Source organism: Cherax quadricarinatus, chromosome 66 (genome assembly GCF_038502225.1).
Source record: "Cherax quadricarinatus isolate ZL_2023a chromosome 66, ASM3850222v1, whole genome shotgun sequence".
Taxonomy (NCBI): Eukaryota; Metazoa; Arthropoda; class Malacostraca; order Decapoda; family Parastacidae; genus Cherax; species Cherax quadricarinatus.
In genome coordinates, this window is record NC_091357.1 from 19,867,051 (window position 1) to 19,881,833 (window position 14,783).

General features: G+C 44.1%; 1 protein-coding gene across 2 annotated transcripts in view; it reads left to right on the forward strand.

Annotated features, from left to right (window-relative positions):
• The window catches only part of Ets65A (DNA-binding protein D-ETS-3), a 399,621-nt gene extending 390,792 nt beyond the window's left edge, over positions 1-8,829 (forward strand). For both annotated transcript variants that reach the window (XM_070099176.1, XM_070099175.1), the window contains 2 exons: positions 2,154-2,362; positions 4,645-8,829. In XM_070099176.1, coding sequence (XP_069955277.1) covers positions 2,154-2,362; positions 4,645-4,793 — 358 coding nt within the window. In that variant the 3' untranslated portion in view covers positions 4,794-8,829. The remainder of the gene's footprint in view (positions 1-2,153; positions 2,363-4,644) is intronic.
• The last annotated feature ends 5,954 nt before the right edge of the window (positions 8,830-14,783 follow it).

Here is a 14,783-nt window from a genome sequence, read left to right on the forward strand (position 1 = left end):
GTGGGAACATCCACAGCCTGTAACTACCCTATTCCATATCATAGTTACGTTGTGAGAACAGAAATTAGCTGTGTTTCCCTGTCATATATCATCACACAGGATGGGTAGCAACAGCGTCCCCGCGGTCCTGTCCAACACCAGTGATGTGTATCAGTATGAGCTGAATAATAAAACGGTATAAAATACCGACAGGTTGTTAGGTAAGACACATATGCAACAATTAGGTATCTTTATTTCGAAACGTTTCGTTGCCTCCCAACGACTACATTCTTACCTCTACCTGTGGCCTACATCTCACCTTCTGGCGGTATATAAGGACTTCAACTCCATATTGTTTCAGACTATGGAACAATTCTCTTCTCCAGACTGAGGGACTGACCACCTCAAAACTTCAAGAGTGATGGACTGATTACATCGTCTTCACGTCTCTTCTATCAACTTTTCTGTACTCGACTGAAGAAGTCTACTGTGTAGGCGAAACGTTTCGAAATAAAGATACCTAATTGTTACATATATGTCTTACCTAACAGTCTGAGCTGGGACATCACAAGAGGCGATGGGAATATTCAGATGACTACTGGTTCAATAGCAGTAATGTGCACAGGGCAAGAGTGGATATTTATTATCTTACTGTCGACAATGTAAAGAAGAGAACCAACCGATTAGCTGGGCCGTGGTTCGTACGTTGGTTTAATTGCCGCCAGCAGTAGCAGCCTCGTTGGTCAGGCCCTGATCCACCGGGAGGCCTGTTCAAGGACCGGTCCGCGGGGGCATTGACCCCCGGAATACCCTCCAGGTAGGTAGGTTACAGAATAGTTCCCAGTGAAGCCACTTAAGAGCCGCGTGAGTTTCCCTGTCTCCTAATATCATGCTGATTTTTCCCCCCCATAATCTACCTTGTCCATAATTACCATTGCATTTACTTTGCTTTCGTAAGGTGAATTCTTGGATCTTTACTTAATTCATGGTATAACTTTAGGATCTTTCTTTAATTCATGGTATAATATTAGGATCTTTCCTTAATTCGTGGTACAACTTAACAAATCTTTGTTCAGACCTCTGCATTATGATGTATTATGACGTGTAACAGCTGGGGTGGCTGAACTTAAAAGTGCTTTGCGTCTACTCAGTGGCATTCTGTGTACTAATTACTTCCGCTTCAAGACATCTTCTCTCGGTCCTGTCCCCACTTTTTTCTTGACGATGAGTTTACCATCCTGCAGTGTTATAAGGTGTGAATGTTTATACCGAGGAATTACGTCTTCTTGGTGTCGTGAGTTTCACACATATTAGTGTTCTTGAATACCGATGTTAAGATTGTGGGAAGTCTGGCCATTGTCGTATTTACCACAACCACTGATGTAATAATGGTTGCTACTGCTGCTGCTCTGGCGAAATCTATCAGGATTTTAGAAGCGCTGACGCAGCGTCCATACCAGTTTTCTTTAAAGTATATTCTAGACACTTAATCTGCAGTCCCCAATAAAGTTTGATGCAAGACGTAGCGTGGGGAACATTCTACTGGTTATGTCACATTTCTGTTGTATTCTTAACTGTATATTTCCTAAGCTCTCGGTAAGGACCCAGTCAGAAGTATGTTATAGTTTTGCTTGTGATGGGCGAAGAAGTGTATTAGGTCACTGTCAGTTGTCCTTCTACTTTAATAAGGTAAACACCAAGAAACAGATCTCTGTTTGTCTTGTTCTTCTTCCAGTGTGACCTGGATTGCATGTTGCAAGGCTGTTTCTGAAGCTCTCAAGGTTGAAGCTTATGGGTGTGATTTTTATGGGCGTCATCCACATGTTGTAGCCAGAAGATGGATGAAGGGATGATGCTGGAAAATTAATGTACATCTGAATGACTCAATGTAGAAGACAAAAGGCCTGCACTAATGGATGACCCCTTGGTCATACCGAATTATTCTCTTTAAAAGTTGTTGTTGAAGGAAGACCAGAATATATCTACTAGTGGCAGTAATTAGTACAAAGAACAGCAGTTATTGGAACTAAGTCACTCTTAGCTTAGGCACTACTACCACAATAACATCCTTGTTGTAACAGCATAGCCTTTACCCGCTTCCTTCATGTATAACAGGATAACCCCCTTTAGATGCAACAGCATAACAAGTTAACCTCTTTAACCTCCCCCTGTAGGTACTACTACGACAAGAACATCATGACGAAGGTGCACGGGAAGCGATACGCCTACAAGTTTGACTTCCAGGGTCTGGCAGCGGCCACGCAGCCAGCAGGGGCTGACCCAACTGCTTACAAGTACCAGAGTGACCTCTTCATGTCTTCCTACCACCCCACCACCAAGCTTAACTTCATGAGCACCCACACCGGCATACCCTCCTCAGCAGGTGCCACAAACATCCTCTTGTTCTTAGTGTATTCCCCTGGGGGTAGGAAGGTCAGTTGGCTACAGTAAGATTCATCCAACTAGGTATATTTATACACCATAGGGAGGTTAGCACGGGTCCCACTGTGGCCACAAATGCCAGTGGCCATACGCCGCAAGGAACTATGGAGACTTCAACCTCCGTAACGGTATCAATTATTTCGTGTGATGTAAATGGTATAGAAAACCCACAAGGTGAAGAATGATACACTTGTTCAACATTTGGAAAACGTTTGGCCATCCAGTGGCTTCTTCAGTCCAATACAGAGAAAAACGGTGAGGGACCGATTACCTCCAACTCCCCCCTCATCGTCCACTGTTCTTCTCTGTACTGGACTGAAGAAGCCACTGGCTGGCGAAACGTTTCCACAGTGAAGATGCCCAAGTGTTGTACATGTGTCTTATACATCAACTTGTCATTTCCGTATAACAGTAATATATAAATATTAATTATAATATCAAAATAAGATATTAATGATATCTGTAATAATATATTAAGAGTTTTACCTTAATTACTTTCTTTAATTATTTTCTTTAAGTAACACTGACGTCTGGACGTCTTTATTGCTAAAACGTTTCGCCCCTGAGCGGCAACAACCTTCTTCAGTAAATACAAGCGAGGTAGTACCAGAAACAGCGGCAGTTTTGCCCTAATCAGTTCCTCAACACTAATGCTTGTAGTGTTACATACCCTTGTGTTCCACTGAAGAAGATACACAAGTGGAAATATAAACACATATGCAGTGGGCTTTTCGCCCACTGTGTGGGCGAAACGTTGTCAATAAAGGATCACATTAAACTGCATATGTGTTTATGTTTCCATAGTGTCGGTATTTTATACCATTTATTTTCATCAAGATACCCAAGTGTTGCATTTCTGTCTTACTGATAATATGATGAGGAGGGGTAGGAGAGGGGAGGGTGATGGCAGGCTAGCCCTCCTGGCTTCCTCTCTCTTACCTCCGGGCTCTTCTCCTAGCCCTGGGTTTCTCTCCTAGCATCTGGGTTCTTCTTCTAGCCCTGGGTTCCTCTCCTAGCATCTGGGTTCTTCTGTTAGCCCTGGGTTCCTCTCCTAGCATCTGAGTTCTTCTTCTAGCCCTGGGTTCCTCTCCTAGCATCTGGATTCTTCTCTAAGCCCTGGGTTCCTCTCCAAGCCCCTGGGTTCCTCTCCAAGCCCCTGGGTTCCTCTCCAAGCCCCTGGGTTCCTCTCCTAGCATCTGGGTTCTTCTCCTAGCCCTGGGTTCCTCTCCTAGCATCTGGGTTCTCCTAGCCCTGGGTTCCTCCCCTAGCCCTTGGGTTCCTCTCCTAGCCCCTGGGTTAATCCTGGGTTCCTCTCCTAGTCCCTGGGTTGATCTCCTAGCCCCTGGGTTTCTCTCCTAGTCTCTGGGTTCCTTTCCTAGCCCCGGAGTTTCTCTCCTAACCCCTGGGTTCCTCTCTTAGCCCCTGAGTTTCTCTCCAAGCCCCTGGGTTCCTCTCCTAGCCCCTGGGTTCTCTCCAAGCCCATGGATTCCTCTCCTAGCCCCTGGGTTTCTCTCCTAGCCCCTGGGTTTCTCTCCTAGCCCCTGGGTTCCTCTCCCAGTCCCTGGGCTCCTCTCCTAGTCCCTGGGTTCCTCTCCTAGCCCCTGGGTTCCTCTCCCAGTCCCTGGGTTCCTCTCCTAGTCTCTGGGTTCCTCTCCTAGCCCCTGGGTTCCTCTCCCAGTCCCTGGGTTCCTCTCCTAGTCCCTGGGTTCCTCTCCTAGCCCCTGGGTTCCTCTCCCAGTCCCTGGGTTCCTCTCCTAGTCCCTGGGTTTCTCTCCTAGCCCATGGGTTCCTCTCCCAGTCCCTGGGTTCCTCTCCTAGTCTCTGGGTTCCTTTCCTAGCCCCTGGGTTCCTCTCCCAGTCCCTGGGTTCCTCTCCTAGTCCCTGGGTTCCTCTCCTAGCCCCTGGGTTCCTCTCTCAGTCCCTGGGTTCCTCTCCTAGCTCCTGGGTTTCTCTCCTAGCCCATGAGTTCCTTTCCCAGCCCCTGGGTTCGTCTCCTAGCCCCTGAGCTTCTCTCCTAGCCCCAGTGTTCCTCTCCCAGCCCTTGGGTTCCTCTCCTAGTCCCTGGGTTTCTCTCCCAGCCCCTGGGTTCCTCTCCTAGTCCCTGGGTTGCCCTGTACTAGCCCCTGGGATACACCCTCCTGTAGGGACAACAAATTAACCACTAACACCAGCCGATACAAGAGCAACATCGCGTATTAACACATCTCTCTCCCTCTCCAACAGCGAGCATCTTCCCTTCTCCCACCTCGTACTGGACTAACCCCAGCGCTAACTTGTACTCCAATATAGCCGCAGCTTCGGGCCACACCATGACGCACCACCCCTCCCACATGACGTCACACATCTCCTCCGCCTATCCGCACTACGCATGACAGTCTCTCTTCTCCAATTGGTGCACGCAGCAGTCGCGCGACTCCGTCTCCCTCCCCGATTGGTCCTCGACCTTCCAGCAAGTGACCAATCTGGAGGAGCAGTGAGGGGGGAAGTTTGAGAGCAGCAGCGCTTATCCGCCAAGTGAAAAGCAGGTAACAGTGCAGAAACTGGCTTAAGAGGACAGATTGTCCAGTGTAAGCGAAGTTTTAGGCGAGACGCTGGTTAATGGTTAGGTTATTTTTAAGAGGTTAACTTAAGTAGTGATCCCCGAGAGTGCCGCTATTAGCCAACTTGGCGAGATTCGTGCGCCAAGTTGTGTCTGGACTTAAAATAGTGGCGAAAGTTGGCTAGTGACTGTTTGTGGCGACTGCGCTCTGGTGACAGCCTGGTGACAGCCTGGTGATGGCCTGGTGAGTGCCTGGCGACGGCCTGATGACAGCCTGGCGACACCCTGGTGACAGTGGCGTGGCCAAGGTGGGCTGGAGCTCGCCACACAAACGCTGGCGAAGTGTGGCTAATGCTGCTGGCGAAGTCTTCAACATGGCGGCGCGGCGCAGTGGTGACTGGTTCCCTCTTCGAGAAGTTGAAGGCACTTTTCGCGCAGTTTAAGTGCGCAGGAGGAGCGTGTGTCGTGACCCTGCTTGCTGCCATGATGGCACACCTCATCTGTTGCTTCACTTGCACGCTGCACAGCCATCTCGCAAAGTTTTTAGATGTTGAAGTTGCAACCTCTTCTCTAAGGCGCTAGTGCCACGTCTCTCCTGATGCCACTGTAAAAAAAAAAAAAGAAGTTTTTCCCGCGACGTTTCTCCCGCTTGTGCCACGTCTCGCCCCATACTGCCATTGCAACGCTTTTAACAGTGTTGCTTCTGCCAGATTACAGGGATGCAATCTCAAGTTGCTCTCTGCGCTGTTGCCGCATCCCTCGACTATGCTTAACGCGTCAAGGCACTGCTGCCGCAGCACATGTGGCACAGTGTCACTTCTGCGGCGCTGTTGCCACATGAAGCACTCTTGCCCAGTGAGATAATGCAGCGCTGCCACATCTAACGAAGCCGGGTGTCTTGCCTCCCAGGCAATACAGTGTTGCCACATCTTCCACAGGCTGTTACTTCATCAGATGATGCAACGTTGCCACGTCAAACGATGCAACGTTTCCACAAGAACCGATGCAACGTTGTCATGTCAAGCGATGCAACGGTGCCACATCAAGCGATGCAACGGTACCACATCAAGCTATGCAACGGTGCCACCTCAAACGATGCAAAGGTGCCACATCAACCGATGCAACTATGCCACATCAAGTGATGCAACGGTGCCACATCAAACTATGCAACAGTGCTACATCAAACGATGTAACGTTGCCACATCTAACGATGCGCCGTTGCCACATCAAACGATGCAACGTTGCCACCAAAGGATGCACCGTTGCCACATTTCATAAACTTCCTCTTACCTCAACAGAACAAGTAAAACAGCGTTGCCACATCTCACAGAGCACTTGTTGCCACATTTGTTTCCGGTATGCTTCACCCAACTCTGCAAACAGGCAGTGTTGCCACATCCATACCTGCCCAGCACCGTTGCCAAGTCCCACCGCATCTCCGTGAGGGGTGGTCAGTGTTTAGCCTACTGCAATGATGCCAGTTTTTACCCCTCGTCTAGTTTCGCCCTCTAGTCAACTGGGGAGGAAACATCAGCGACCCTAGGTGTGTGTGTGTGTGTGTGTGTGTGTGTGTGTGTGTGTGTGTGTGTGTGTGTGTGTGTGTGTGTGTGTGTGTGTGTGTGTGTGTGTGTGTGAAATCAAGCACAGTTTCTGGCCAAAATTTATTGTACAAAACAATAATGATAATAAATAATAATGACATATGCAAATCTGCCATTAGAAATATTATTGAATTATTATTATTATTACAAATTATTATTATTAATAACCAACAATAATAATAATTTTTTTATTATCATTAATAACATTTTATCATTATTGTAATTATTACTGTGAATTATTACTATTAATATCGTAGACAAGTATAATCATAGTCTATAATAATTCTGACGAAAAGCACGTAAATCGGATCTTGCCGATTCGTAACGGGAACTGAAATCTGTGGCGAGGAGAATGTGAAGATCAGTGACTGTGAATGTGTGGTGAGGAGAATGTGAAGATCACAGTGACTGTGAATGTGTGGTGAGGAGAATGTGAAGATCAGTGACTGTGAATGTGTGGCGAGGAGAATGTGAAGATCACAGTGACTGTGAATGTGTGGCGAGGAGAATGTGAAGATCACAGTGACTGTGAATGTGTGGTGAGGAGAATGTGAAGATCACAGTGACTGTGAATGTGTGGTGAGGAGAATGTGAAGATCAGTGACTGTGAATGTGTGGTGAGGAGAATGTGAAGATCACAGTGACTGTGAATGTGTGGTGAGGAGAATGTGAAGATCAGTGACTGTGAATGTGTGGTGAGGAGAATGTGAAGATCACAGTGACTGTGAATGTGTGGTGAGGAGAATGTGAAGATCACAGTGACTGTGAATGTGTGGCGAGGAGAATGTGAAGATCACAGTGACTGTGAATGTGTGGCGAGGAGAATGTGAAGATCACAGTGACTGTGAATGTGTGGTGAGGAGAATGTGAAGATCACAGTGACTGTGAATGTGTAGCGAGGAGAATGTGAAGATCACAGTGACTGTGAATGTGTGGCGAGGAGAATGTGAAGATCACAGTGACTGTGAATGTGTGGCGAGGAGAATGTGAAGATCACAGTGACTGTGAATGTGTGGCGAGGAGAATGTGAAGATCACAGTGACTGTGAATGTGTGGTGAGGAGAATGTGAAGATCACAGTGACTGTGAATGTGTGGCGAGGAGAATGTGAAGAGCACAGTGACTGTGAATGTGTGGCGAGGAGAATGTGAAGAGCACAGTGACTGTGAATGTGTGGCGAGGAGAATGTGAAGATCACAGTGACTGTGAATGTGTAGCGAGGAGAATGTGAAGATCACAGTGACTGTGAATGTGTGGTGAGGAGAATGTGAAGATCACAGTGACTGTGAATGTGTAGCGAGGAGAATGTGAAGATCACAGTGACTGTGAATGTGTGGCGAGGAGAATGTGAAGAGCACAGTGACTGTGAATGTGTAAATAATGGAATCTGTAAAAATCAAATTTACCAAAAACGAAGGAATATTTTTTTGTTATATTTTTGTGATGTGTGACGTCACTGTCACACTTCTTTTGTTGACATGACGTCGTGGACTTTATCTGTAACGTTATGAGCTTTATGTGACATCACGAACTTTATTTATGTGGCATCATGAACTTTATGTGACATCATGAACCTTATGTGACATCATGAACTTTTATGTGATATCATGAACTTTATTTGTGACATCATGAACTTTTGTAACATCATGAACTTTATTTATGTGACATCATGAACCTCATGTGACATCATGAACCTCATGTGACATCATGAACCTCATGTGACATCATGAACTTCATTCGACATCATGAACCTTATTTATCTGACATCATGAACATTATTTATGTGACATCATGAACTTTTATGTGACATCATGAACATCATTTATGTGACATCATGAACATCATTAACATTATTTATGACATCATGAACTTAATGCGACATCATGAACCTTATGTGACATCATGAACATTATTTATGTGACATAAACTTCATGTGACATCATGAACCTTATTTATGTGACATCATGAACATTATTTATATGACGTCATGAATTATATTTGACGTCATGAACTTTTTTCCCCCTGACATCTTGTGTGACATCGAAACATGACTAAAGCTCTCTCTCCACCCCCACCTTGTAAATGATTTACACACGTACTTAACGTCGTTTACAACTAACATTCCCTCTACGACCGTTTTTGTACCCTCTCTCCGTTTTCTTTATTATAGTTTTATTGCAAAAGTCAGTACAATAAAGACAAATTATTATTTTTATTAATATCCTGCGCCCTTATGTTCCAGTAACAAATTACTGAGTTATTTTAGCAATTATTAATATATTGAACTTTCTTCTTATGTATAATTCCTAAATTATTTTTTACATTATATCATTTTAAATTACATATATTATATATATATATATATATATATATATATATATATATATATATATATATATATATATATATATATATATATATATATATATATATATATATATATATATATATATATATATATATATATATATATATATGTCGTGCCGAATATGTAAAACTGGTCAATTAGCAATAACTCATTTAAAATTAAGTCCTTTCCAAAATTTTCTCTTATACGTTTAAAAATATATTTTTTTCATTAATGTTGATGTAAAAATTTTTAATTTTGCACCAAAAGAATCTTAGAAAACTTACCTAACCTTATTATAACAAGAACAATTTATTTTAGCCTAACCCAACTAAATATATTTTAAATACGTTTACAATAATTTAATACTAAACAAACACAATCAAATATATTTTTTTCGTTAGGTTCAGAATGATTTTGGCGAAATTTTTGCATACACAAATTTTCACTTGTCCTATATGGCAAGATGAGCGTTGCTATTTAAGCCAAGATCGCAAGTTCTGCCTATTCGGCACGACATATATATATATATTTATATATACATATATATATATATATATAATATATATATATATATATATATATATATATATATATATATATATATATATATATATATATATATATATATATATATATATATATATATATATATATATAACTCTCGGACCATTCTGAACTTTCTCTATCTCTCTTGGACGGGTTCGAAGCTTAAGCTCCGTGCGGGTTTAAAGCTTAAAAGTTCGCCCTGTTTGAAGCTCTAGTTCCAGGTTTGCTCCTCAAGCTTACTGACTCGCCTTTCTATTACCTAAGACTTGACATTTCTTTCTTTTTTTTTTCCTTTGTGGACTCGTTCGCAAGTTTTCCGAGGGTTCGAAGCATCGGCTCCATTAGAACGTTCGAATAGGGAGCAGCGAAATGTTCATTTCGAACCAATTCTCGACTCCTGCTGCTCTCTGACGTCCTGCCTATTTTCATGCCAATATGTGTGACCTATTCTGAGTCTTATTTTTGTACCCTATTTTTGTGCCCTATTTTCTACCCTATTTTGTACTCTATTTCTAGTCCTATTATTTAGTCTTTGTACCTTATTTCCGAACCCTATTTTTCTACCCTATTTTTTGCACCCAATTATTGTACCTTATTCTCATGCCCTATTTTCCCGTCCCATTTTTTCCCTGCCATGTTTGTATGTCTATTCATTTTCCTGCTTCAGGTCTTCCCTCACCTGTGAGAACAACTTACAACTGACCCACAAAATTAAGAATAAAAAAAATATTGAGTCCTTTTTTTGGCTATCAGTTATTAATTTTTTCCACCGTGAAGCGCTAGACCTACATGGATCGTGAATCCATGGAAAGGGGGGAGGGGAGGGGTAAGCTCCAATTACTTGGAACCTCTGGTAGAGTTTGAGTGTCTGATGATGGTCAGTGAGCAAGCGAAAGGTTAAGAGGGGGGGGAGAAGGCTTGTGATCCTGGAAATTGGAGCTGTCCTCTCCTTGGATCAAAACCTGGTGATCTCCCGTTCCTCAGATGCTGGATCAACCCTTCGCATTTAGCGCTCTCCCTTATGATAATGATGATAATAACAGTAATAATTATAATAATTATCACTATTATTTTTATTTTTATTACTGTAATATTATTATTGCCATTATTATTATTATTTGTTATTATTATTACTATTAACTGGAGATTTGTGTGATATTGTGGGTTAGTTGTGAATTGTTTGATCCAAGGTATTGTGACTCTGATCCTCCAAGGATAATAATAACAATAATATTAAATTACTAATAATTATAATAGGGCAACGGTCAATGTACAAACCTTTTATCGATATTATTAAAAAAACTGTAGATAGGTTAGTGCCCCTTCCTTCAGTGTTGAGAAGTAAGTGAAGATTAATGGTTAAGAGTAATGGGGAGGGTTAATGGGGGATATACAAGGCGAGGGCTCGCTTCATTAATGGGTGTTTGTGTCCACTTGTTGTGTTGAATTCAATGTTTACATAAAAAAATGGAAGTAAAATTGTATATACCCAAATCAGAGTTTTATTTCCATCGGTTGGTTGATTGTTGGGTTGAGAGTGTTATACGAGGGTCAGTAATGGCTGTATGGTACTAGTCAACAGTACTCTAATATCTAATATACAGATTAATGTATACTCTCAGTGTATATACAATGAGTCATACATCTCTCCGTATATATATATATATATATATATATATATATATATATATATATATATATATATATATATATATATATATATATATATATATATATATATATATATATATATACACTAAGACATACACCTCTTCGTATATATACACTGACAGGCATCTCTGTGTATATATATACACTGAGACGTGCACCTCTGTGTATGTGTCCTGTTCTTTTTGAACCATACAAATAGAAAGTAGGATAAAGTTGGAGCCAGCTACGGAGGCCAGAGATTTCATTTGATCAAGTCAATATTTCATTAATGTTTGTATATGTGAACATGTTCCAGACTCGAGTCATGACAGGAATGAACGACCTCAGATGAAGTGATGGATTTAAAAAAGGTACAGCCAGATGTGGTTGCTGTTACTGCCCGTCTTGTGGTACAGGTGTCTTCTCGCTGTCCACGAGGTGGAGCCAAGTGTGGTACCTTGGAAACACTGACCATGTGCATCATAGTAAGGTCACCCACGTCTCTCAGGTATTAAAGGCTCTGCTGAAATGACAGTTCTGCCCAGAGATGAATCGCCTTGCTCTGTTGTCTGGTCTGTCCAGAAGTCGCAGAGAAGACAAGGAGGGGGGGGGGGGAGGGGTAGTCCAAGAAAGTGGCACATGTTCAAGATAAGAGCGCACTTGTGTTTCTTACGGCGTTTTAAAGACGTCAAGGAGGTGCAAGATACGTCTTAATGCTCTCACCTTCTTGGCTGCCTTGCTTCTAAAATTTACAACGTGATTATTCACATGTAGATATTTTGATATCATATGTCGTGCCTAGGATATTCTCTTCATTTAATGACTCTCATATTCATACACATTATGGTGTCTAGAGACAATCATTTGTGCTTTCTCAGGAGCAAGTTAACCCGTCAGCACTCTCCCCTGGTTGATATTGCTGTAAGCTGGACACTGATGCGACTTAGATCAGCTGGCATTGAATAAGGAACTGTCAGAGTACAGACATCTGCATATGCATGGGATCCTGGGTGGAGGTGTTATGGTCCCAAGTGCACTTGGCCCATAACAATGGCCCAAGCACACTTCCCTGTGGAACAATGGCAAAAATACAGCCTCTTCTTGACTCTCTCTCCCGTTGAAAACTACACCTCAGTGACCACCCTCAAGGTGGTCACTGAGGATGTAGTACAAAGCCGGAATAAGTAAGTTTATTCAGGTATACACAAATACAGTTACACAGAATTATCATACATAGCAGCATATGTGTAGAGAACCTAGGATAACCCAAAAGAGTCAGACAGAGTGACTTATTTCCATTCGGCTCCTGGTGGTGGCAGTTTAGTAGAGTCCCTGGTGACATACTCGGTCTAAAGCACCAACATTGTCCAGTATGATCCTGGATTCATCCAGTGACTGGTACCACATATTGGAGAGGTTTAACAGGGGTCAGCTGCAGAATGACCTTTTCTGAAGACATACTGACGGTCACAAAGAAGCGAGTGGTGGTCCAAAAATGCTGTTAAATTCTTAGCGATAATCTCAAGGCATCTGCCGTGAGATTATTATCGCTAAGAATTTAACAATCGGGTGACAGGAGTGGCACTTGTCTGTAGTCGCTGATTACCGTTCTGATCATGTGGTGAACAGGGACTACACTCGTCTCTTTTCATGAAGATGATCATTTAGACTGTGATGGCACTGCTGGGAGATGCTGGGCAGTGCTGATACATGCTTGCTGCTCTGCTTAGCTACTCAAAAATCTGGGTCCAGGGATTTAAGACGATATTCTAATTCTGTCTTATTGATACCTCCGATAACTTTGATAGTCTCTGTCTCTATCTCTCTCCGTCTCTATCTCTTTGTCTCTAACTCTGTCTTTCTCTCATTCTCTCACAGACACACACACACACACACACACACACAAGCCTGGATCTTGTTAAAGATGTGATCTCTGGTGCACACGACTCCTGCCTGACCCAACCCACTTGAAACGGTCCACCCCATTGGCTAAGACCACTACTTGCCTAACTTAACCTGGTACAAACCACCCCATTGGTTGACCAATTTAAAACTTCTCTTTCTATTGGTCGAGCATAAAACAAAAAGAACCAATAACATTGGATCAACAAAGAGCACTTGCTAAAGTCAAAATTATTAAGTAATAAAGTTCCAGAAGGTCAATAAAGACGTATTAAGTTGTTCAAATAGATTAACATGGTAATAAAACTAGATAAATGGATTAACATGGTAAAAAACTGGATAAATGAGTTAAATTGGTAATAAAACTGGATAAATGGGTTAAATTGGTAATAAAACTTTGTAAATAGGTTAAAATGGTAATAAAGGAGTAGGAAAGGAGGAAGTGCTGAGAGATGATGGGAAGAAGTGCTGAGAGATGGAAAAGTGATGAGAAAAGGTGCTGAGAGAAGGTGCTGCTGAGAGGAGGTGCTGAGAGGTGCTGCTGAGAGGAGGTGCTGAGAGAAGGTGCTGAGAAGGTGCTGCTGAGAGGAGGTGCTGAGAAGGTGCTGCTGAGAGAAGGTGCTGCTGAGAGGAGGTGCTGCTGAGAGGAGGTGCTGAGAGAAGGTGCTGCTGAGAGGAGATGCTGCTGAGAGGTGCTGCTGAGAGCAGGTGCTGCTGAGAGGTGCTGCTGAGAGCAGGTGCTGCTGAGAGAAGGTGCTGCTGAGAGGTGCTGCTGAGAGGAGGTGCTGCTGAGAGCAGGTGCTGCTGAGAGGTGCTGCTGAGAGGAGGTGCTGCTGGGAGGAGGTGCTGCTGAGAAGTGCTGCTGAGAGGAGGTGCTGCTGAGAGGAGGTGCTGCTGAGAGAAGGTGCTGCTGAGGTGCTGCTGAGAGGTGCTGCTGAGAGGAGGTGCTGCTGAGAGGTGCTGCTGAGAGGAGGTGCTGCTGGGAGGAGGTGCTGCTGAGAGGAGGTGCTGTTGAGAGGTGCTGCTGAGAGGTGCTGCTGAGAGGAGGTGCTGCTGAGGAGGTGCTGCTGAGAGAAGGTGCTGCTGAGAGCAGGTGCTGCTGAGAGGAGATGCTGCTGAGAGCAGGTGCTGCTGAGAGAAGGTGCTGCTGATGAGATACTGCTGAGAGGTGCTGCTGAGAGAAGGTGCTGCTGAGGAGGTGCTGCTGAGAAGGTGCTGCTGAGAGAAGGCGCTGCTGAGAGGAGGTGCTGAGGAGGTGCTGCTGAGGTGCTGCTGAGAGCAGGTGCTGCTGAGAGGTGCTGCTGAGAGATGCTGCTGAGAGAAGGTGCTGCTGAGAGGAGGTGCTGCTGAGAGAAGGTGCTGCTGGGAGGTGCTGCTGAGAGGAGGTGCTGCTGGGAGGAGGTGCTGCTGAGAGGTGCTGCTGAGAGCAGGTGCTGCTGGGAGGAGGTGCTGCTGAGAGATGCTGCTGAGAGAAGGTGCTGCTGAGGAGGTGCTGCTGAGAGGTGCTGCTGAGGTGCTGCTGAGAGGTGCTGCTGAGAGGTGCTGCTGGGAGGAGGTGCTGCTGAGAGGAGGTGCTGCTGGGAGGAGGTGCTGCTGAGAGCAGGTGCTGCTGAGAGCAGGTGCTGCTGGGAGGAGGTGCTGCTGAGAGGAGGTGCTGCTGGGAGGAGGTGTTGCTGAGAGGAGGTGCTGCTGAGAGGGGGAGGTGCTGCTGAAAGGTGCTGCTGAGAGTAGGTGCTGCTGGGAGGAGGTGTTGCTGAGAGGCGATGCTGAGAGGA